Below are 24,143 nucleotides of genomic sequence, written 5' to 3'. Positions count from 1 at the left end.
TGCGTCGCTGCGTCCGTCATCCTACAAGACTCTGCGATACGCCCCCTAGAGTTGGGTGCGCATGGACCCAATGCATCCCAGAGATCTTTGCGCATCCCCAAAATGCATTGCGGTATATCCAATATGGCGCTATTTGCGAACTGGCTTATGGTCATTGAGTCAACAATGTGATGTCACAACAGGTCAGATATAAACATTGAGGCGTTACTGACCCACTGACTCACTGATGGACAATTACGTGTCATTACTCCGACTACATGGCTACGCATGCAGTTAGGGTTAGATGAACCCACCGTCGGAGTAATGTGTGTCGGAACAACTCTACGCACCCTAACTTATTACAATGCATTTCATCCCTCTCTCAGATGTCTGAGAGTGATAGTGATGTGGTGAATCTGGTGAAACCCCCATCATCACGCACCCCCATTAGTGTCAAGATACAGGAGAAAGGTCAGGCAATCACAGTGGATGTTCAGGAGCATAGCACCAGCAGTGATCTAGTTGCGAGGCTTTCAGACACTGGGTCTGCACCCGAAGGTAAGTCATTTTACAACATCCCCTCTCACTGATAACAATTAATTCTCTCTCTCTCTCTCTCTCTCTCTCTCTCTCTCTCTCTCTCTCTCTCTCTCTCTCTCTCTCTTTGTATGTAACGTGCCTGTGAAAGCATGATTCTACCACTAATCACAAAGATGGACACATATAATATACAATGCATTACCATTCGGTCGGAAATACATAATTTATTATACTTTTATTAGCTTTTAAGGTCCCCCAGTAAGGCCCCCCAGTACATTACAGACCTAGTGCCTCCCTATAATCCACCTCGTAGCCTGAGATACTCTGAGGAGGCCCTCCTAGAAGTTCCCAAAACACACCTAGGCTATAAGGAATGCCCTACATGTGGCAATCAGAAAAGATGATTTCCTGGCATCTTTTAAAACACTTCTCAAAACACACCTGTTCAGGTAAGCCTTCCCCTAGATCACCTCATTTGCCTTACACTGCAAGATATTTGCTCCGATTATGCTGTCGCCGACCACTTTCGGGCTTTGCTCGCTGAGGTTTTGCTCGGTGTGTGTGAAAGCCTCTGCAACAGGATCATTGCGTGATTCCGGCACTCACTTCCCAAGCGTTCCTGAATATCTGGCAGGTTATCGCAGACTGAGCTGCAATAAGCACTGCGAGAAGCATCAGTTTCAACCAGTGAGAGAACAATACCAGCTGATCCTCCTATATAAATCCAGTTATTATTATTAAAATTGCATGCCAGGCCCGATAGTCCCGAGATTATTTCAATGTATCAAATTCAAATCAATTTTTTTGACCCCCAAAAATTTAGTAGGCATGATAGCAATCGTGAAATTGCATGTTTAACCCCCATAGCAACCCCATCTTTCAAACATGGCAGCCATCTTTGTTTACATTTTAGGAAAACATAATGGCTGCTATCTCATGAATGCCTGAACGGGCTGTACTATCTATATGTAGTTACACTAGTAGGCCATAGTAATAAACCCATAATGCAATCATATTAATATTATTGCATAAAAAATAGTACACACTAAAAACTGCTGGGTAGATTCATCTACCCAAAATCTGAGTAAAAAATGGTTTACCCATTATGGGTTATTATAATGGTGTTTGTATGTATAATGGGTTGTTTTGTACAGCTCATACATTACCCAGCTGCAGTATGGGTAGTTTTAAACTTAAGTTGGTCACCTGGTATGCAAAGCATGCTGGGAAAAGCATTTCTCTAGGTTTTCAGGGATATTTTCTAAGCTTTTGGTAGCTAAAAATGCTAAATGTATCATATCCATGTGTCTGCCTTGGCAAGCTGACTGTCATATGTCAGAATTTCATTTGTCAGTATTTGAGTCAAAACCCTAACCGTAACTGCTAGGCTGTTAGCTTATGCTTGAGCTCCCTCCCCATGCCAGAAGAACTCATGATACAATTGAGGTTATTATGTTGATCTACTCTAAACTACTCTGATTATAGCTTTTCAACATTCTTGCATAATTTACAATTATGTACCTTTATGTTGATATTGCTATACTTGGAACAAATTATCTGAGAGAAAAAAACCCTGAAATTATCTTATGTAAATGTCAAATAATATTAGCATGGTCATTTAAGATGAGTAAAATATACTTCCCACATGTGGGTAAAATATATACTAAATAATAGTGGTTGACCCAGAGTGAGTAAAACATTCTACCCAGGGTGTGGTAGAATATCTTACTACGGTGCTGGGTAGAAAGGACCTACCCATTTTGCTGTGTAAGATTTACTACTGTTGGGTAGGTCCAATAGTTACCCAGGGGTGGGTTATAATACAACCCAGATCTGGTTATTTTCAACCCAGCCATTTTTAGTGTGTAACCCATACCAAGTTGAGTCAGTCAATACATTTAGTGTGCATTTTATACAAGTGGCTGAACCTTCATCATTGTTTGAATAAATATACTTTAAATATATTATTCAGTATCCTACTACGTGGTGTTCTTTTAGTCAATGCAAACACATATTTAGCAAGCTATTCATACTCAATCAGTTCCTGTCAATTGACAGGCTCAGCAGATGTGGCTTCAGACTCTGTAGACCCTCCTCCTCATATTGATCGCTCTACTTATGAACTCCCAACGGAAGAGCCTAGCAAAGAACCAACCCTACTCCCAACTGAAGAGCCTACCAATGAACCAACCCTACTCTCAACTGAAGAGCCTACCAATGAACGAACCCTACTCCCAACTGAAGAGCCTACCAATGCACTAACCATATTCCCAAATGAAGGAATAAGTAAGCAGCTAGTAGTGTTCGTTTAGTGGGAAATTATTATCATTATCATAAAAAAGAAACAGATTTTAAAACCCTTTCAATGTTGATTCAAACACTAATTAATCTTCCACCTCATTATCATTATATGAAACATGTAACAACAGCAAGTATTTAAGAGATAGCTAAGGTTAAAATAACTATTATTTATTATACAACAGGTAGTTCCGACAAAGCAATCTGATTGGTTGAAATAAGCTGTCTACCCGTGGTAATAATGAGCGCTATGGAACGGGTGTCATCAAACAAAAAAATCTGCTGTGCGGGTTGCAAAATAGCCGCCGGCTCGCTATTAGTGTTTCTGTATAGGCGATGCCTTGTACACGGCTACGCAAGCAGTTTTCATGTAAAGTTCAGGGAAATAGTAGTGAAATCTGGCATAAAAAAAAGAAAAGCATTGAATATATTAATTATAATGACATGAAGTTGACATGTTTTTATTAAGGATAACTGTTGTATAATCGCATTTTTTTATTCGAGGGTCATGCCTTATCGTGATTATCGGCACTTCAGCCCTGCCTACGGAACTCGCCTGTCGGTTCGTTCCTGCAGCAACGCTGGCTTGCCAGTAACCATGATAATTATCTCATTATCTCTCTCTATCACAGTCATACAAATGTGTAGCTCCAGACTCCCTAGTCAAGCCAGCGGCAAGATCGCACCGAAACTAAAGTGCTATAATGGGTCAGGGACACCCTTTCACATGAGAGAGAGATACACAGTATTACGAAAACAATATAACCCGTGCGTCAAGAAACATCCAGCCTTCCAGAATTTCACTGCGTGTTGCGATATAATATTTCAAACGTGCCTGTGAACACATGTGGCCACTAATCATGAAGATGGATACATAGAATATATGGTCTGGTCCCATAAAACATTACCATTCGATTGAAAAGCTCCAGGAGGAGACTGTACATTACAAGATATTCACAAAAGCTTAATCAGCTTTTCTAAAGCTGTAAACACAACAAAGAACAGCATTCAACTCTAAATATTATGCCACTATTTACATTTTTAAATGAAGTTAAATGAAGTTAAATGGAGGTAGGCCACTTACTTACTTACTTACTTACTTACTTACTTACTGTTTAACCTGTATCTATAGGTCCCACTGATGAAGATATGACTGAGAACAAGGATATGGTAAGATAAATATGTTTGTGGCATAAGACTGTGTGCATTATTTAAGTTTAGTTATAACAGGCCAATGTGAGAAGGGTGGCATCTGTTCCTTGACCTAGTGGGAATGTGCGCAAAATTTCACACACATCGCAGGCTGTGTTCATGATTTGAGGCGTTTTTGGCTGCTTTCAGCTATATTTATTATTATTGTTATTTTGTGTGTGTGTGTGTGTGTGTGTGTGTGTGTGTGCGTGTGTGTGTGTGTGTGTGTGTGTGTGTGTGTGTGTGTGTGTGTGTGTGTGTGTGTGTGTGTGTGTGTGTGTGTGTGTGTGCACTTCATAGGCATGTTAGACAAAGGTCATTAGTCCTTAGAAACACACATTGGCCCCTACACAACATGTATGCTAAAGACTGTGTATGCAACAGATATAAAATACTGTGATTTCCTTCTCACATCAATTAATTGACCATTAATTATTCACCTGGACAGTTTATGATGCTGTACATGATATCATTGTAATCCTTGGCCATCACAACATAGGTAGCCTTGGAAACCCAGTCTTATTTTGGCGATCCGAAGAAAAATAAGCCTGGGCGATCGTGTTAAAATCACTGTTGGAGGAAGTGTAGAATTTTGCTAACCAATAAGAGTGCAGAGGGGCGTCGCAACGAATGTGTTGACATCATGACGCAGCAGCGTTCTCTGAGCCCTGTGCTGTGTCCGCTCCTCAAAATGTGTCCGAACGGCAACTACAATCAGGTTGTTTTTTTGGAAGGCTAACTAGTAAGAATTACAACTATTTGGAGACATGGCTGAACCCACCACTCCATCAAAATCCATCACGGACATATGCCGACTCTGTGGGGAGACGTTTAGTGACCCCAGAAGCAAACACATTTTATTCATTAAGAATGACAAGCAGGACTATGTTTTCAGTCGGCGACAAAAACCCTTTGGACAAGCCGTTGAGGGAGGGGGAGGAGGAGCAGAGTTTTAGATTTTTGGTATGGTGTTAGGTATGGGTATAAGGTTTTCAAAAACCATCGCAAACAAGTTGGGCTCGCCCCCTAGTGGTCTGTTTGCAATGAATACAATAGTAGATCTGTCAGTATATGGTTAAAACCCCAAATAATTGATAAAAGAGATTTTTCAATGGATTCTGTTACCATTGGGTATGATAAACAACATACTAAAAGTTTAGGAAAAAATAACTACCGGAAAGCCATCATTTTCATGATGGCGTCCACGATGGCTGCCGGGAGCTAAAAATGCCTATTTAATGTTTAAAAATTCATATAAAATATACACTTGTTGAAGATTTTGGCATGGTGTTAGGTATGGGTATAAGGTCTTCAAAAACCATCGCAAACAAGTTGGGCTCGCCCCCTAGTGGTCTGTTTGCAATGAATCAAATATTAGATAGGTCAGTATATTGTAGACCACTAGGGGGTGAGCCCAACTTGTTTGCGATAGTTTTTGAAAACCTTATACCCATACCTAACACCATGTCAAAATGTAAAAGCTAGTTACCAAGTGCATATTTTATATGAATTTTTACACATTAAATAGGCATTTTTAGCTCCCGGCAGCCATCGTGGACGCCATCTTGAAAATGATGGCTTTCCGGTAGTAATTCTTTCCTAAACTTTTAGTATGTTGTTTATCATATCCAATAGTAACAGAATCCATTGAAAAATCTCTTTTATCAATTATTTGGGGTTTCAACCATATACTGATGTATCGAATATTTGATTCATTGCAAACAGACCACTAGGGGGCGAGCCCAACTTGTTTGTGATGGTTTTTGAAAACCTTATACCCATACCTAACACCATACCAAAAATCGAAAACTCTTCACCAAGTGCAGATTTATTATGAATTTTTACACATTAAAACCCAGTTTATAGGCATTTTCAGCTCCCGGCAGCCATCATGGACGCCATCTTGAAAATGGTGCCTTTCCGGTAGTTATTTTTTTCCAGATTTTTTAGTATGTTGTTTATCATATCCAATAGTAACAGAATCCATTGAAAAATCTCTTTTATCAATTATTTGGGGTTTCAACCATATACTGATGTATCGAATATTTGATTCATTGCAAACAGACCACTAGGGGGCGCGAGCCCAACTTGTTTGCGATGTTTTTTGAAAACCTTATACCCATATCTAACCCCATATCAAAAATCGAACGAAATTGATGATTTTTGACCAGATTCTCCCCAGCTATTCCTCTTGAGTCAAGGCACACGTGTAAGCAAGTTGCATGTCTTCAAACCAAACAAGGCATGACTTATGCCCATTTATATATGTGACCTAGTGAATTGGAAGACACAGGACACAGAGCTCAATTTGGGTTATTTATTATCAGATTAGGCCTACCCTCTGAAGGTGAGAGCAATATTAAAATTAATTTAGAGTTTCCAATCTGGTTCAGTGATAACAAAATAAAAACAACAACAACAACCACAAGATACCACAATGGTCTGTCTTAGATAATTCGTACAGGTCACTGTCCTTGACCACAGGCCTTTGTCACAGTCCTCAGTTCTTGGCCTTTCAAATCTTAGAAAATTAACAGGCTCTGTATTAAGTGCATAAAATAACTGTAGTGCAACTCCTGTTAAACAAGAATAAATGAACAAAACAAAAGAAACAAACAAAATCACAATCAGTACTTATACAATTCATAGTAATTACTTTGTACATCAGTATGAAATCAAATGACTCAACATTATCTAAATGTACTCACAACAAGTAATCTTTGTTCTTAATTGGATGAATATGGGACACAGGTCATCAACCTCCTTCAGCACTACACAATGAAATTACAACATTCAATATAATGCCCATCTGAAACATTCCTGAACAAAACAATAACACAAGTTCTCCTAGCAAGAGACTTACAATACTTGCAGGATGAAACAGCATAGAGAGAGAGAGACGTTGATGTCCTCCTCTTCGTAGATATTCATATCTGGCTATTAAAAGTATTTGCTGTCTGGTTTATTGCTGGTAGATTTTGCGAGTCCCTCCGGCCGCCGCTGGTTTTATTTTTTGATCGTCCGTTTACGATCGTCGACCGCAGATAAATAGGCTGACGCCTGCGCCTCAATTTTGCGGCGGTCCTGCGGTTACATTGTGAGTTGAACTTGAAGAATTAATAAACACAGGGAGATGGAGGGGGCATTATTATGCAGCTTGGATACATACATGTCCCATGGACAGACGTGGACGATTCCTTGTTTCGGATGACAATGTGCAGTGTGAGGGCAAACGTATCAATTAAATATGCAAGAATGTAGCAACTTCACCCCTCCCATTCGCACGACTAAACCGAATTATATTATGAGAATGTGGCCTCAGTGCTGGTTTTCTGGGTGGGGTTGCACCACCTCACACTAAGTTCAAACGTAGCCTAGTTGTAACGTAAATGGCTTCTAAGTCAAGACTGCTAAGCTGTTGCACCACTCTAACGTATCTCTAAGTAACTACTAAATATTTACACCAGCCTTTGGGCAGCACTAGTCTTACTAAGTAACCAATCTCTATGGGAGTAGAGCAACTACACTACTAACGTAGCAGACAGCATTATATTGGCTATTTAATTAATTCAACAATGAAACGACCCATCTGTTTAAAACATACATTAAGCCCTATATACATTTCGGCCATTTGAAAATAGCCGATCTACAAGCTCACAATGTGTCTGCTATTAATGGAGTATTTCTATATTGCAGGATTGATACTTTTTTAATTCATTTGAGTGCTTTTTCAACCACTGCATATAGCCGCGGCAGACATACAGCACAACAGCAACTTGAACGGTGCTCTTCCCCTTCCAAATATGCGCTGCCCTGCGTTACTTCACAACGGGGCAAAATGTATGAGGGGCCAATATAATTTGTGATACAATCCGTGAGCGATACAATCCGTGAGCAGGGATGCGCTCGCCATGAGCACTAGTAGTTACTAAGCCTCTAGTAAGGACTTTACCCCCTAACTTAGGGCAGAACTTACGTTCTGGTGGTGCAACCTGCCCCTGGACCATGTGTTTCTGAACACAATCTGTAAACAACATCCAATGGATAAAATGACCATCCGTTACAAACATTACATTTTTACCTTCCATAAAACCATATTATTGCATATTATGTTAATCATTGTGCGGAGAAAGAACATATTGTGTGTAACAGAGGTGATCTGAACCTCCCCACCCGGCTTCGAACCCGGCAGATAGGGCAGATACTAGACTTTTGAGGCTTCAGGCTGGGGCTGCGACTCTCTCCGCCACACTCACCCCCCTTTAACCTCCTCCTACTGGGAAGCCCGGATCCGGGTCACGGCACCAATGTAATGGAGGTGATCCGAACCTCCCCACCCGGCTTCGAACCCAGGTCTCCCGCGTGAAAGTCCAATATCTTAACCATTACTCCTAAGGGATATCCCTATGGAATGAGGGCAGATACTAGAATTTTGAGGCTTCAGGCTGGGGCTGCGACTCTCTCCGCCACAAGCTTGCAGTGACAGAAAATGGAAGACGCTCCACTTCCTGCTTCTTCTAGTACTAATTCCCCTGAGGAATTCTGATGCCCTGAGAATACCCAAAGGGTGATGCGCCATCTAGTGGTTACTTGTGTGAACCTTATTTTCCACCTGGCTACATAATAGTATAACTAAAAACAGACAGGCAAACCAATCGGAGGCCTCTGTGTCTATGACGTACTATTCTTTTGACTAAACACATTCTTTGATTGATCTGTGCCTGTATCTATGACATCATGAACAAGTAAGCGTTTGATTGGAGCGTACTGTTCTAAATCAGGGGTAAACCAATCAGAAGCCTCTGTGTCTATGACATCATGGACAAATCAACAAAATCGAAGTGTTTGATTGGTCTGACTAACTCATGTCATCATTAGTGACATCATCATTATTGTAACAGAAAGCAGGGCATAGGAGCGGTCTGCACCGCTCAAAGAACAACACATATTGGCCATTTTTACACTTTGTTAATGTTAAGCTCAGTGTCAGGGAACGGGAGTAAATGCAGTATTGCAAGCCATTTTTATATTGATTGATACACAGTCTATATTATTGACTGTATCCTTTGCAGGTTAACGATGAAAAGATGAGTGTGTCTGGGGAGAGTGACCAGTCTAATGGAGAACATCCTGACAATGATCTACCTAAAGAGAGTCTTACTTACGGACTTCCAGACACAAAGTATGTCAGTCCTCCTTTACACACACACACGCATTCACACACGCGCATGCACGCACACGCGCACATGCGCGCACACACACACACACACACACACACACACACACACACACACACACACACACACACACACATACAGTATGTATATATATATATATATATATATATATATATATATATATTATTAACTTGTACTTATATTATACTGGCCAGTGATCTATATGGGACCAGTTACCCATATATGGATACCCCTGCATGATAGTCAACAATGTGATGTCAGAACATGTCCATATATGGGCATTACCAAATATGGGCATTAATATTGATGACATCGGGACAGGGATCTCCATATATGGGCATAAAACGGACAAGGATGTGATTCATTTAAAAGTGTGACTCGTGATGACATCAGCGATCTCCATATATACAGTATGAGCATAAAAGGGACTTCAAGCCAGAGTGTGATGCAAGTGTGACTCGTGATGACATCAGCAATCTCCATATATGGGCATAAAAGGGACATCAAGCCAGAGCATGATGTCAGAGTGGCAAACCCATTCTGTTAAGAGTGTTTCCTATGTCATCAAAGTGACATCAGAGCATGATGTCAGAGCGACAAACCCATAGAACCACAGACAACCCCATAGAACCACAGACCGCGCCCTGATATTCCCACAGACAGTTTGAACCGGTATCCTTATCCACACTCACCGACCTGGTCATGCATCTGAGGCCCACAAATTGCTTAACTGATCCCATACCATCCCGACTTTTTAAGGAAGGCTTTGCTGCCGTTGACCCAAGTGTGCTACTACACTCACAAACTGCTCAAAATGGCAGAAAATCTAAGGGCGGAGCTTACTTGACAAAGACACAGATGTGCTCCTCTTGAGTCAAGGCATGCGTGTAAGCAAGTTGCATGTCTTCAAGCTAGCCAAGCGAGGCATGACTTATGCCCATTTAAAGTTTGAATTATCAAACGCTTTGTAGAGCGCCCCCCTTTGGCCAATTGGAAGGTCCGGTCCCTTGAGGCACGCATCGCTACTGATATATATATATATATATATATATATATATATATATATATATATATATATTGGCAATCTCTGGAAGAGCTTTATACCGTAGCCTGGATGAATTATTGCAATGTGATTATTATGAAAACAAACTATAAAACAAGAAACACTGACACAGTTGTCAATGACCGTTTGGAATAACGTTTTTAGAATTGAGTTCCCTGTCCTGCTGGCAACTTGCACAAGATATTGGCCTTGTACTATTTGACTGTTACCCTGTCAGGTTTAATAAAGACCACAAGATGGAGAGAGAGGAGGAGAGAACTGACAAACAGCAACAACACATCCGCAGACCAGACTCTCCAACACCTAGCTGTTTGTCTATGAAGAGTGACTGGTCTAAAGATACACCTCTTAACTTCAGTAATGAGCCTGGACCTCCACACACACAGTATGTGAATCCTCCTCAACAAGATACATGTGCATCACATCACAATAAGAATACACGTTAATGTATTTGTACATAGAGAAATCACTGATTCTTGAGAGTCGGGATAAAACACTTTCTGAAAAACTTTTTTTGAAAATTCCCACTATGTTGATGAAAGTTATATATTCACAAAGATAAAGATCTGAGCTATTTAACCATGTAAAGGTGCAGGCTGTAGGTTAAAAAACCTTTTTAACAAATTCACATGTTTACCTTAAACACTTGATTTGTGGCAACTCCGTCAGACACAATATAAACTATAAAATGTATAATTATTCTAGCCCAACAAGATTCTTATGTTCCTGATATATGTTGTAATAGTGTTTAGTTACTCTGATATGCAAAGAAAAAATATATATAAACTTCAGACTTAATTTCACACTGTTTTGAATACACAGATTTCAAAAGATTTGCATATTCAAACTTTATCTTTTATTTTGCCATTATAGAAAGGAATTCTCTAAGCAAATAAGACACAAGATGATGTAGATCTGATGATCCTTTATTACTTAAACAACAAAAACTGAAGAAATAATTATTTTTTTCGCTATAAAATAACAAAAACATACAAATGACGGAGTTGACGGGAAAGTGACGGAGTTGACAAAATTGTATTATATTTCAAATTAATGAACAAATATTTTTTTAAACAGGTGAAGGTGAAAATATATTAAGAAATAACAAAAAACTGAAGAAATAATTAGTTTTTTCGCTATAAAATAACAAAAACATACAAATGACGGAGTTGACGGGAAAGTGACGGAGTTGACAAAATTGTATTATATTTCAAATTAATGAACAAATATTTTTTTAAACAGGTGAAGGTGAAAAATATATTAAGAAATAACAATAAACTGAAGAAATAATTAGTTTTTTCGCTATAAAATAACAAAAACATACAAATGACGGAGTTGACAGGAAAGTGACGGAGTTGACAAAATTGTATTATATTTCAAATTAATGACAAATATTTTTTTAAACAGGTGAAGGTGAAAATATATTAAGAAATAACAACTTGTTGTCTTGTACTGAACATATTTTATGCTCAACTGTAATAAACAAACATTAAATAAGCCATTTTAAACTACTACAAAATGCACCGTTTACAATGAAAATATTGTATATGAATTTCTAATTAATGACCTTTTAGGCAGGTGAAGGTGACAATAGATATGATATACAGAAATAATTCCTTGTCTTATAATGAACATATTCAACTGTAATAAACAAACAGTTCACCATTTTAAACTATTACAAATAGCACTGTTTCAAAAAAAGAAATAAGTACATAAATGAATAAACAAACAGATAAATAAAAAACAGAAGCCCTCTATTCTTCTCCATCTTCTTCTGTGGTTCTGTGGGTTTAGGGTTACAGTAGGGTTAGGTTTAGGGTCAGGGTTAGGATTGGGGTTACAGTAGGATTAGGGTTCCAGTAAGGTTGCAGTAGGGTTCCAGTGGGGTTACAGTAGGGTTACAGTGGGGTTACAGTGGTGTTACAGTAGGGTTACAGTGGTGTTAGAGTAGGGTTAGTGGGGTTACAGTAGGGTTACAGTTGGGTTAGTGGGGTTACAGTAGGGTTACAGTAGGGTTACAGTTGGGTTAGTGGGGTTACAGTAGGGTTACAGTGGGGTTACAGTGGTGTTACAGTAGGGTTAGTGGGGTTACAGTAGGGATACAGTTGGGTTAGTGGGGTTACAGTGGGGTTACAGTAGGGTTAAAGTGGGGTTACATTAGGGTTAAAGTGGGGTTACATTAGGGTTACAGTGGGGTTACATTAGGGTTACAGTGGGGTTACAGTAGGGTTAAAGTGGGGTTACATTAGGGTTACAGCGGGGGTTACAGTGGTGTTACAGCACAGTTACAGTGGGGTTACCGTAGGGTTATAGTGGGGTTACCGTGGGGTTATAGTGGGGTTACAGTGGGGTTACAGCACAGTTACAGTGGGGTTACAGTGGGGTTACCGTAGGGTTATAGTGGGGTTACCATGGGGTTACAGTGGTGTTACAGCACAGTTACAGTGGGGTTACAGTGGGGTTACCGTAGGGTTATAGTGGGGTTACAGTAGGGTTACAGTGGGGTTACAGTGGAGTTACAGTGGGGTTACAGTGAGGTTACAGTAGGGTTACAGTGAGGTTACAGTAGGGTTACAGTGGGGTTACAGTGGAGTTACAGTGGGGTTATAGTGGGGTTACAGTAGGGTTACAGTGGGGTTACAGTGGAGTTACAGTGGGGTTACAGTGAGGTTACAGTAGGGTTACAGTGGGGTTACAGTGGGGTTATAGTGAGGTTACAGTGGGGTTACAGTGGAGTTACAGTGGGGTTATAGTGGGGTTACAGTGGGGTTACAGTGGAGTTACAGTGGGGTTACAGTGGAGTTACAGTGGGGTTACAGTGAGGTTACTGTAGGGTTACAGTGAGGTTACAGTGAGGTTACAGTGGGGTTACAGTGAGGTTACAGTGGGGTTGTAGTGGGGTTACAGTAGAGTTATAGTGGGGTTACAGGGGGGTTATAGTGGGGTTACAGTGGAGTTACAGTGGGGTTACAGTGGGGTTACAGCGGGGGTTACAGTGGCGTTTAGGGTTACATTAGGGTAACAGTAGGGTTAGATCAGTTCAATAGTATACACTGCACCTTTAAGATTTTACGTCAATCAATCAATCAATCAATCATGTGGACAAGTGATATTTAACACATGTGCTGGAGAGTTAATAATGGGCAGATTAAGTCAGCAGACCAAAGCCTGTCCATGCTCTACGAATCATAATTATATTGTAAAATAATGTTTTATGCATGTTAATATGCAGATAAAACCCTACAATAACATTGTACTCCTTTAATATGTTTGAAAATAGTATAATATTAGCACATTATGAGGTTATTGGTGGATTTGTCAACTCCGTCAGTTTACATGACAACTCCGTCAGCCATAAAAAATGACGGAGTTGACGCTGACGGAGTTGACAAAATGGCATGTTTGTTCCGGGTCCATGCTCAAGCTCCCTCAGCCCTATGTTCCCTCAGCCCTATGTTCCCTCAGCCCCATGTTCCCTCAGCCCCATGTTCCCTCAGCCTTATATTCCTTCAGCCCTATGTTCCCTCAGCCCTATATTCCCTCATCCCAAAATAGGACCCTATGTTCCCTCAGCCCTATGTTCCCTCAGACCAAAAATAGACCCTATATGTCCCCTCAGCCGGGACTTATGGGCAGTCCCCCATGGCATTGGTCCGACATCTCATTGTTCTGACGCCCCATTCGTCCGATGCTGGTGAATGCTAACCTGCCGACACTGTTGAATGCTAACCTGGTGAATACTAACCTGGTGAATGCTGACCTGCCGACGCTGGTGAATGCTAACCTGGTGAATACTAACCTGGTGAATGCTGACCTGCCGACGCTGGTGAATGCTAACCTTTTGAATGCTGGCGAATGCTAACCTGGTGAATGCTGACCTGCCGATGTTGGTGAATCTAACCTGGAGAATGCTAACCTGACGACACTGGTGAATGCTAACCTGGTGAATGCTAACCTGACAACACTGGTGAATGCTAACCTGGTGAATGCTAACCTGACAACACTGGTGAATGCTAACCTGGTGAATGTTAACCTGGTGAATGATAACCCTAACCTCAGTAAAACTATGCCTAAACCTAACCCTGCATCAGACTTATGGGCAGTCCCCTAATAGGCCCTATGTTCCCTCAGCCCACACATTTTTCTTTACACCTGTGTTGATGGTAACCACAACATCAAAGTATACGTGCACTGTTGAAAGCACATGTTCTGGAGGTACTTACACATGTACATCATGTTGCAAGGGATTATCCGTTTTGGTTAGAACTGATTAAAATAACTTTGTATTTAACACAAAAAGTATGCTAATAGCGACCATCAGGTCGCAGTTACTATCAAAACCTCCACCCGCTGTCTGTTAGTCAGTCAGTCAGTCAGTCAGTCAGTCCGTCAGTCCATCAGTCCGTCAGTCCGTCAGTCAGTCAGTCTGTCCGTCACACGTCACGTCACACTTTTGCCCTATTCATATCTACGCCATCGTTGTCCCTATCCATGCCAAACTTTGTACACACACTCCTTGGCTGCCAAACCACAACCAGGACCCCCTGCCGCCGCCGCCAAAAAGTGCAAAAATGGGACGTCGGAACAATGAGACGTCGGACCAATGCCATGGCACCGTCTATTTTTGGCTGAGGGAACATAGGGCTGAGGGAACATAGGGTCTATTTTGGGGCTGAGGGAACATAGGGCTGAGGGAACATAGGGTCTATTTTGGAATTGAGGGAACATAGGGCTGGGGGAAATATAGGGTTGAGGGAACATAGGGTCTAATAAATTGTTAGGGATTGAGGGAACATAGGGCTGAGGGAACACAGGGCTGAGGGAACATAGGGCTGAGGGAACATAGGGCTGAGGGAGCTTGAGCATGACCCCGTTTGTTCCCTCTGCAGAAAAAACACAGCAGCTAGCCAGCTAGTTTTTTGGCTAATGCTAGCTGTCTCCATGATCTCACTGAAATACTTTCATTAAATCCACTATGGTTTATAAAATGTATCATAACAGATACACGGAGTTGACATACTCCAGCTGTGACCATGGGAAAATTTACAATGTTCGTCTAAAATATCAAAAAATGTTTAACTTACCTAAACATGTGTGGTGTTGCTGTATTTGCTAGATCCAGGTGAATGAAAAGGGGTCCTCAGGAATATTGCTGACCATGCTATTGTCTGATTTAATGCGGTTTATGAAAAGAATACACAGAGTTGACAGAAACAGAGGACACAACTTTGATAGGAGCATTTCCATGGAAAATATTTTCGGATTTTCATGGCATGCATTGTTTTGTATATATATAACCCTTATCTTTGATTTGATAAAAATGTTTTCACAATTATAGAGGTTTTTACATTTTTGGGGGGCTGGTGAATACTGTGACCCTATGCTGAGGACAAGAGAAATAACATGGGCGGTCTAACCACTGGTCATACATTCAAACAAATATCCCCCCAAAAAATAATGATCTATGCCAAAACATAACATCAGTATTCAGAATTCCTCTAGATCTAACTTTCTGAGTATGTCAATTATTATTAATTAATGTATTTTTGATATAAATAAGACTTTTCTATGTGGGACATGTTTTGTCCCGACTCTCAAGAATCAGTGATATATAGATGTGTTTTGAACATTTCTGGTTGTTTTTCGCTGTTTCTGTCCTGAAATAGGGTCAAGATGTGCTTTAATGTTAAAAATGATGCCGGAAATGAAGTCCTTGTGTCAAAATCATATATAAAAGAGTGTTCATTTTGTCCCTGTAGGTTGTTTACTTCAAGAGTTAAGGCATTTTGTTATGTCCATTGTATGGTTGAGATTGGGGATAGTTGTGAGAAAAGGTTAAAAATGAGGGGTCATGCTCAAGCTCCCTCAGCCCTATGTTCCCTCAGCCCTATGTTCCCTCAGCCCTATGTTCCCTCAGCCCTATGTTCCCTCACTCCCTAACAATTTATTATACCCTATGTTCCCTCAACCCTATGTTTCCCCCAGCCCTATGTTCCCTCAATTCCAAAATAGACCCTATGTTCCCTCAGCCCTATGTTCCCTCAACCCAAAAATAGACCCTATGTTCCCTCAGCCCTATGTTCCCTCAGCCCAAAATAGACGGTGCCATGGCATTGGTCCGACATCTCATTGTTCCGATGTCCCATTAAGGGCGTCTTACTGGGCAAGGTCGCGCCATCTGTCTTGGCCACCAGTCTTGGCCATATATGGATTCTGTTGGTGTGGTTCCCCTAACAGGGCATCATCTGGGAATACCCATATGTGAACTTTTAATTTATGTTATCCTTTATTATTTGAATTTATTATATAGAATTGAGGGGTGGAGGTAGTGGTTTGGCAGTCAAGGAGTGTGCAGACGCGGGGGTCCCGGTCGCTCGTAGGCCGTGTTACGGCATTTTATGTGCGCTGCAGTGGCGGGGGTCCTCCACTAGGAACCACTTTTGCAACCACTTTTGCATCCGTTCTGTAGCACCAGGAGTTGGTGGTCCCCGGGAATTCCCCGTGAGCAGCCCCGTTGGGGTGGTTATTTGGTAATTTTTTTACTTTTTGGCGGCGGCGGCAGGGGGTCCCTGGGGGTCCCTGGAGCTCAGGGGTGGAAGTTGTGGTTTGGCTGCCAAGGAGTGTGTGTGCAAAGTTTGGCATGGATAGGGGCAACGATGGCGGAGATATGAGTAGGGCAAAAGTGTGACGTGACGTGTGACGGACAGACTGACGGACGGACTGACGGACTAACAGATAGCCAGTGGAGGTTTTGATAGTAATTGCGACCTGACGGTCGCTATTAGCCTTCTTTCTGTGTTAAATACAAAGTTATTTTAATCAGAATTCTAACCAAAACGGATAATCCCTTGCAACATGATGTACACGTGTAAGTATCCCCAGAACATTCAACAGTGCGTATAATTTGATGTTGTGGTTACCATCAACACAGGTGTAAAGAAAAATGTGTGGGCTGAGGGAACATAGGGCCTATTAGGGGACTGCCCATAAGTCTGACATCTCTTTAGGGTTATCATTCACCAGGTTAACATTAACCAGGTTAGCATTCACCAGTGTCATCAGGTTAGCATTCTTCAGGTTAACATTAACCAGGTTAGCATTCACCAGTGTCATCAGGTTAGCATTCTTCAGGTTAACATTCACCAGGTTAGCATTCACCAGCATCGGACAAATGGGGCGTCAGAACAATGAGACGTAGGAAACAATGCCATGGGGGACTGAGATTTTTGGTCTGAGGGAACATAGGGCTGAGGGAACATAGGGTCCTATTTTGGGATGAGGGAACATAGGGCTGAGGGAACATAGGGCTGAGGGAACATAAGGCTGAGGGAACATAAGGCTGAGGGAACATAGGGCTGAGGGAGCTTGAGCATGGACCCAAAAATGAACCTCATGGGACATTAGTTGACCACGGCAACAAGCAGAAATCATAACTAGACATCATAAGGGTCCTAAAAAACCTGTGGTATCAAAAGAATATTTTTTCAATAAAAAAAAAAAGATCAGACAGATCTTTAGTTATTTGGTCCAAAGTTCATGTAAAAAAGGTTCAGTGCACGTGGGGGAAATCTCGCTCTTTCGAACGACCGTCATTTCGACAAAGGCGCTTTGGGAGGGTTAGCGACTCACCCCACGGAGGTTAGGGTTAGGGTAGGCTTAGGTTTGGGTGTCGAAAAGATGACACATAGAAACAGCGAAGCGCTCCCGTGCAAGTGGCGCGAAAATCCCAGGATAAAATGGGTTTAAGGGTTTCACAAACTGCTCAAAATGGCAGAAAATCTAAGGGCGGAGCTTACTTGACAAAGACACAGATGTGTTCCTCTTGAGTCAAGGCATGCGTGTAAGCAAGTTGCATGTCTTCAAACTAGCCAAACGAGGCATGACTTATGCCCATTTAAAGTTTGAATTATCAAACGCTTTGTAGAGCGCCCCCCTTTGGCCAATTGGAAGGTCCGGTCCCTTGGGGCACGCATCGCTATTGGCAATCTCTGGAAGAGCTTTATACCGTAGCCTGGATGAATTATTGCAATGTGATTATTATGAAAACAAACTATAAAACAAGAAACACTGACACAGTTGTCAATGACCGTTTGGAATAACGTTTTTAGAATTGAGTTCCCTGTCCTGCTGGCAACTTGCACAAGATATTGGCCTTGTACTATTTGACTGTTACCCTGTCAGGTTTAATAAAGACCACAAGATGGAGAGAGAGGAGGAGAGAACTGACAAACAGCAACAACACATCCACAGACCAGACTCTCCAACACCCAGCTGTTTGTCTATGAAGAGTGACTGGTCTAAAGATACACCTCTTAACTTCAGCAATGAGCCTGGACCTCCACACACACAGTATGTGAATCCTCCTCAACAAGATACATGTGCATCACATCACAATATGGTTGGTTAATCTTAAGGCCATCAGTTCCCCCTTCAATTATTTGTGTGTGTGTGTGTGTGTGTGTGTGTGTGTGTGTGTGTGTGTGTGTGTGTGTGTGTGTGCGTGCGTGCGTGCGTGCGTGCGTGCGTGCGTGCGTGCAGGAAAAGCAAGAAAAGTGGGAAAAGAAATCAAAGAAAAACTAGAAGCAGTGTTCTTCCGATAACAGATCTCCGGCAGGTCAGGTAGGTTTTGTTTGGCCTCCTGGTGGCACTATATTAGGCCAATGTGAAAAGTGTGCCACGTGTTCTTGGGCCTTTCACGGCAATCGGACACTGCATAAGTGATTTGAGGCATTTTGTTCCAAAAATTTGTTATGCAAAAGTTGGCCCGCATGTGGCGCTATAATAGGCCAATGTGAGAAGGGTGGCATCTGTTCCTTGACCTAGTGTGTGCAACATTTCACGCACATCGCAGGCTGTGTTCATGATTTGAGGTGTTTTGGCCACTTTATCACTGCTTGCAACTATATTTATTATTATTATTATTATTATAAAAAAAATGTGCACTTCATAGGCATGTTAGATAAAGGTCCAGATTGCGTGTAGAATGTTTCATGCGAATTACTCAAAAATCCCAGGATAAAAACGGGTTTAAGCGCTTTACAAACTGCTCAATATGATATAGTGCCCCCCTTTGGCCAATAGGCTCTATGCATATACGCCATTTTGTTCTACTTCCAGGTGTCTTTCGACTTCCTTCACAGGTGTTACTGATGATACTAATGAAGGCTCTGTTTGATTTATTGTACAGTGGTTCTTTAATTTCAAGGACCCCCATAACTGTACAAATGGAATCAACAAATGGAAGCAAATGGACCTGGTCCATTTACAGTTTACAGTTTACAGTAGTCCAAAGCAGATCAAATATCACAATAATAAACAAATGTCAGTACATCAACAGCAATATAACAAATGCAAATGAATATCTATCTAGAAAAACAGTATAATCTGTAAAGAAAAATAAAATAATAAAAAAGGTTTATAAAAAACCTATTTGTGCACTCTCAGAGTTACACACCTGTATGGGGACATTTGGAACCCACTCAAGGACACTTTGAGACCCACTGGTGTAGCAGAGTGTTCCAGAGTGTTCCAGTCCAAAATGGAACAGACCCTTCATTAGTATCATCGGTAACACCTGTGAAGGAAGTCGAAAGACACCCGGAAGTAGAACAAAATGGCGTATATGCATATAGCCTATTGGGGTAAGATTGGTTTCAGTGATATTTGGACTAACCCTCTACAGTATTTTATCATGAAAATGTGACTTTGCATGTATGTTTTAGAGGCAGAAGAATCATTTGCATGAAGCTGCGATATTCATTGAATTATTAAAAAAGATTTTTTTCAATAAAAAAAAACTGATCAGACAGATCTTTAGATATTTGGTCCAAAGTTCATGTAAAAAAGGTTCAGTGCACGTGGGGGAAATCTCGCTCTTTCGAACGACCGTCATTTCGACAAAGGCACTTTGGGAGGGTTAGCGACTCACCCCACGGAGGTTATGGTAGGGTTAGGTTTGGGTGTCGAAAAGATGACACATAGAAACAGCAAAGCGCTCCCGTGCAACTGGCGCGAAAATTCCAGGATAAAATTGCTCAAAATGGCCAAAAATCTAAGGGCGGAGCTAACTTGACAAAGACACAAATGTGTTCCTCTTGAGTCAAGGCATGCGTGTAGGCGAGTTGCATGTCTTCAAGCTAGCCAAACAAGGCATGACTTATGCCCATTTAAAGTTTGAATTATCAAACGCTTTGTATAGCGCCCCCCCTTTGGCCAATTGGAAGGTCCGCTCCCTTGGGGCACACATCGCTACTATATATATATATATATATATACTGGCAATCTCTGGAAGATCTTTATTCCGTAGCCTGGATGAATTATTGCAATGTGATTATTATGAAAACAAACAAACTAAAAAACAAGAAACACTGACACAGTTGTCAATGACCGTTTGGAATAAAGTTTTTAGAATTGAGTTCCCTGTCCTGCTGGCAACTTGCACAAGATATTGGCCTATATTTCCAATAGGCTATATGCACATACACCATTTTGTTCTACTTCCGGGTGTCTTTAACTTCCTTCACAGGTGTTACTGATTAAAGGGCCTACACCATGCTTTTAAAACTATATTTTTTGTATAAATATATGCTCAAAATTGAGTCTTAGACAGGTTTTAACCCTCAACAAACACTCTGACCATTCTTTTTGTTTGTTCTAGCTCTACTATAATGAGGCTCTCCAGCTGCAATACCAAAACGGCCTCTGTTTGCTCAGGGGCGCATCTAGTGGGGTTTTCCAGAAAAAAAATAAGTTTTTTGAAAAAAAATAAGTTTTTTGAAAAAAAAGTTTTTTGAAAAAAAAGTTTTTGAAAAAAAAAGTTTTTTGAAAAAAAAAGTTTTTTGAAAAAAAAATTTGAAAAAAAGTTTTGAAAAAAAAAAAAATTGAAAAAAAATTTTTTTGAATTTTTTTTTTCTTTTTTTTTTTTTTCTTTTTTTTTGACTCTGAAAAAAAAACGGGAATCCGTGTGACGTCACACGGATCAACTCTCAGAACAGCACTGTTCTGAGAACCCGTGGAAAGCTTTTCATCTCTGTCTTCCCAAAACCAGAGAAAGACACAATGTACAGAAATAGGACTTTGTGAGGATAGAAGGTGCCAGTGGGACCCCAAAAAAGTGAAAATTCATGGTGTAGGTCCTTAAAGGCTCTGTTTGATTTATTGTACAGTGGTGCTTTCATTTCAAGGACCCCCATAACTCTATACCAAATTTAATCAATAAATGGAAGCAAATGGACGCTTGCAGGTCCATTTGTTTCCATTTGTACACTCTCAGAGTTACACACCTTATGGGGACATTTGCATTTTTTTTAGCATTGCATTAGCATTTTTAACATTAGCATGTGTTAGTATTAGCATTGGTTAGCATTAGCATTTTTAGCATTAGCATGTATTAGCATTAGCATTTGTTAGCGTTAGCATTTTTAGCTTAGCATTAACAGAAGTAGCGGTTAGCATTAGCAGTTAGCTGTTGGGACTGTGGGACCATCCACCGAGTTTGAGACCAGTAACGTGTTGGGAAGTGGAGTTATGGATGTTTAAAGCTCAGACAATAGGTAGACAGAGATGGCGGGTCTTATCATTACAGCTCGTCCCTATTGGCCATCTAAGTACTCACGCCAAGTTTCAAGACCCTACCATGCTGCAAACTGGAGTTATACCTGTTTAAAGCTCAGCCAATAGGAAGATAGGGGCGGGGTTTAAGAGGGGGCGTGGCTTAAGTAATACATCCCTAATGGCCATTTAAATCCAGACACCAAGTTTCAAGACGGTACCATGCTGTGAACTGGAATTATGGCTGTTTAAAGCTCAGCCAATAGGAATACAGAGGGGGCGGGGCTTAAACAATTACAACTCGTTCCTATTGGCCGGAAAAAGTCCAAAGTCGTGTGAGCGTTTTAAAGTTTAAATCACGTTGCTAGGCAAAAGTATGCCAGAGTCCCCCATTCAAAGTCAATGGGGTTTTTGGGCGTAGTTTTTCAGTTTTCATTCCCGGTCGAGCCGCACGTTTTGATATATATATTGCGGAGGTGGCCGAAATTTTGTGAAGTGATTATTACCGTATACTTACTTACTTACTTAAGTATGGCGGATTACAATAAGTGTTTTGCCATTGCATGGCAGGCACAATTAATTATATAGTATTATAATTAGGACAGTTCTAATACAATGTTGTATTATAATCACAGTTAAAAGGGTCAATTTGTTTCTTACCGATAGGGGTACTTTTGTGTAATGGAAAATGTTGATATTTTTTATATGGTGTGGTGCGGTGTAGTGTTGTGTAGTGTGGTGCTAAAGCTGCAGTCGAAAAGGGGCTTTTAGACATAATTTTCCAAAATAATTATAATTTTTTCCATTTTATAAGTATTGCTCTTTAGAATGCATAACTGTTTAAAAGCATGTGAAATGAAATTAAATATTGTCCTTTGTTTGTTTGCTTGTTTCTTTGTTTGTTTGTTTGTTTGTTCTGTGACTCTTTCTAAGAACACAGAGTATAGTTAAGAAGGAGACAACAACAAAAGAGGATGATACAGCAATGGACAGTGATGAGACATCTCAAACTAGTTCTCCAATTGATGAACAAAGTAAGACTTCTTTACATTTAACATTGAATTATAGTTTTACTCTCCCCAGAACATGTAGTTGTACAGTATTTCTGACATTATTCTCTTAAACAATGGCCCCGATTCATCAATCTGTCCGTACATATAATAGTGACTAAATCCAGCTTACATGTATATCTCTGTGAGGCTAGGGCTCCACCAAAAAGACGGCGTTGTGCCGGCGTCGGACGCTGTCATTGACGCCCGACTGGCTCCACTGAACGTGAATTTGTTGATATTTCAATCAAAGATCAGATGAGGATATGAGCATTATCAACTATAGTGTTATGCCTAAAAAATTATAATGTATGCTGTGTTAAAGTGACAGATAGCTAAAGTAAAAGTAGCAGATCTACAAGCTCACAATACGTCGCATGCATGAGTCAGGACATGCTGTTTTGCTGTGAGCTTGTAGATTTAGTCCAGTAGCCAGCCCATAGAGCCCCATTGTGAACCCGGACATTTTGAGTACCCTAAAGTTTTACGTTAGAAATGTTGAGTATGGGTCCCCAGCAGTTAGAAACTGCCGGATGCTAACTTGCATATGTTGGGCAATTTTCATAATTAGCATAGGCCTAATTAGATTCAATTAGCATAATCACCTATAATAATGGCAAATATGTCAAAAACCGATTGGACGATTTGAACAATATTGGAGTGGTTTTGGGGGTTATTGAGGATGCTGAATCCATTTCTGACATTTTCTAAATTCAAAACGGACGTTTTAAACCGGAAATGGCCATAATTATACCAACTTAAATTGGGATGATTTTGTTACTTTTTTGTTGATTTTGATTATGAATTAAATTATAAATGTGGTTATTTATATGCTTATAGATTATCTGCATTTCAAAAGCAAAATATAGACAATCCACACAAATTATTAGAACAATGACTGCCACAATAGCCTGTCAAAAATAGTCACTTCATCATTTGGAAAATCAACAAAAAAAGTATCAAAATCATCCCAATTTAAGTTGGTATATGGCCATTTCCGGTTTAAAACGGCCATTTTGAATTTAGAAAATGTGAGAAATGGATTCAGCATCCTCAATAACCCCCAAAACCACTCCAATATTGTTCAAATCGGCCAATCAGTCTTTGACATATTTTTCATTATTATAGGTGATTATGCTAATTAAAGCTAATTATGCTAATTATGAAAATTGCCCAACATATACAAGTTAGCATCCAGCAGTTTTTAACTGCTGGGGACCCATACTCAACATTTCTAACATAAAACTTTAGGGTACTCAAAATGTCCGGGTTCAC

At 40.6% G+C, this 24,143-nt stretch overlaps 1 protein-coding gene across 1 annotated transcript; it reads left to right on the top strand.

The window, feature by feature from the left end:
* Positions 1–2,704: 2,704 nt before the first annotated feature.
* On the top strand, positions 2,705–17,225 carry LOC308283156 (uncharacterized protein; the record flags this gene model as incomplete). The annotated part of the gene is made up of 5 exons (XM_080723538.1): positions 2,705–2,805; positions 3,950–3,987; positions 9,081–9,190; positions 10,487–10,654; positions 17,201–17,225. Exons 2-5 carry the CDS (start codon positions 3,967–3,969, stop codon positions 17,223–17,225), a joined length of 324 nt encoding a protein of 107 aa, XP_080579664.1. The 5' UTR covers positions 2,705–2,805; positions 3,950–3,966.
* Between the last annotated feature and the right edge of the window lie 6,918 nt (positions 17,226–24,143).

Source organism: Nannobrachium achirus (assembly GCF_963921795.1).
Source record: "Nannobrachium achirus genome assembly, chromosome: 4".
Lineage (NCBI taxonomy): Eukaryota > Metazoa > Chordata > Actinopteri > Myctophiformes > Myctophidae > Nannobrachium > Nannobrachium achirus.
The sequence above is the reverse complement of the archived record's forward strand: the minus strand, read 5'-3'. Positions and strand labels throughout refer to the sequence as shown.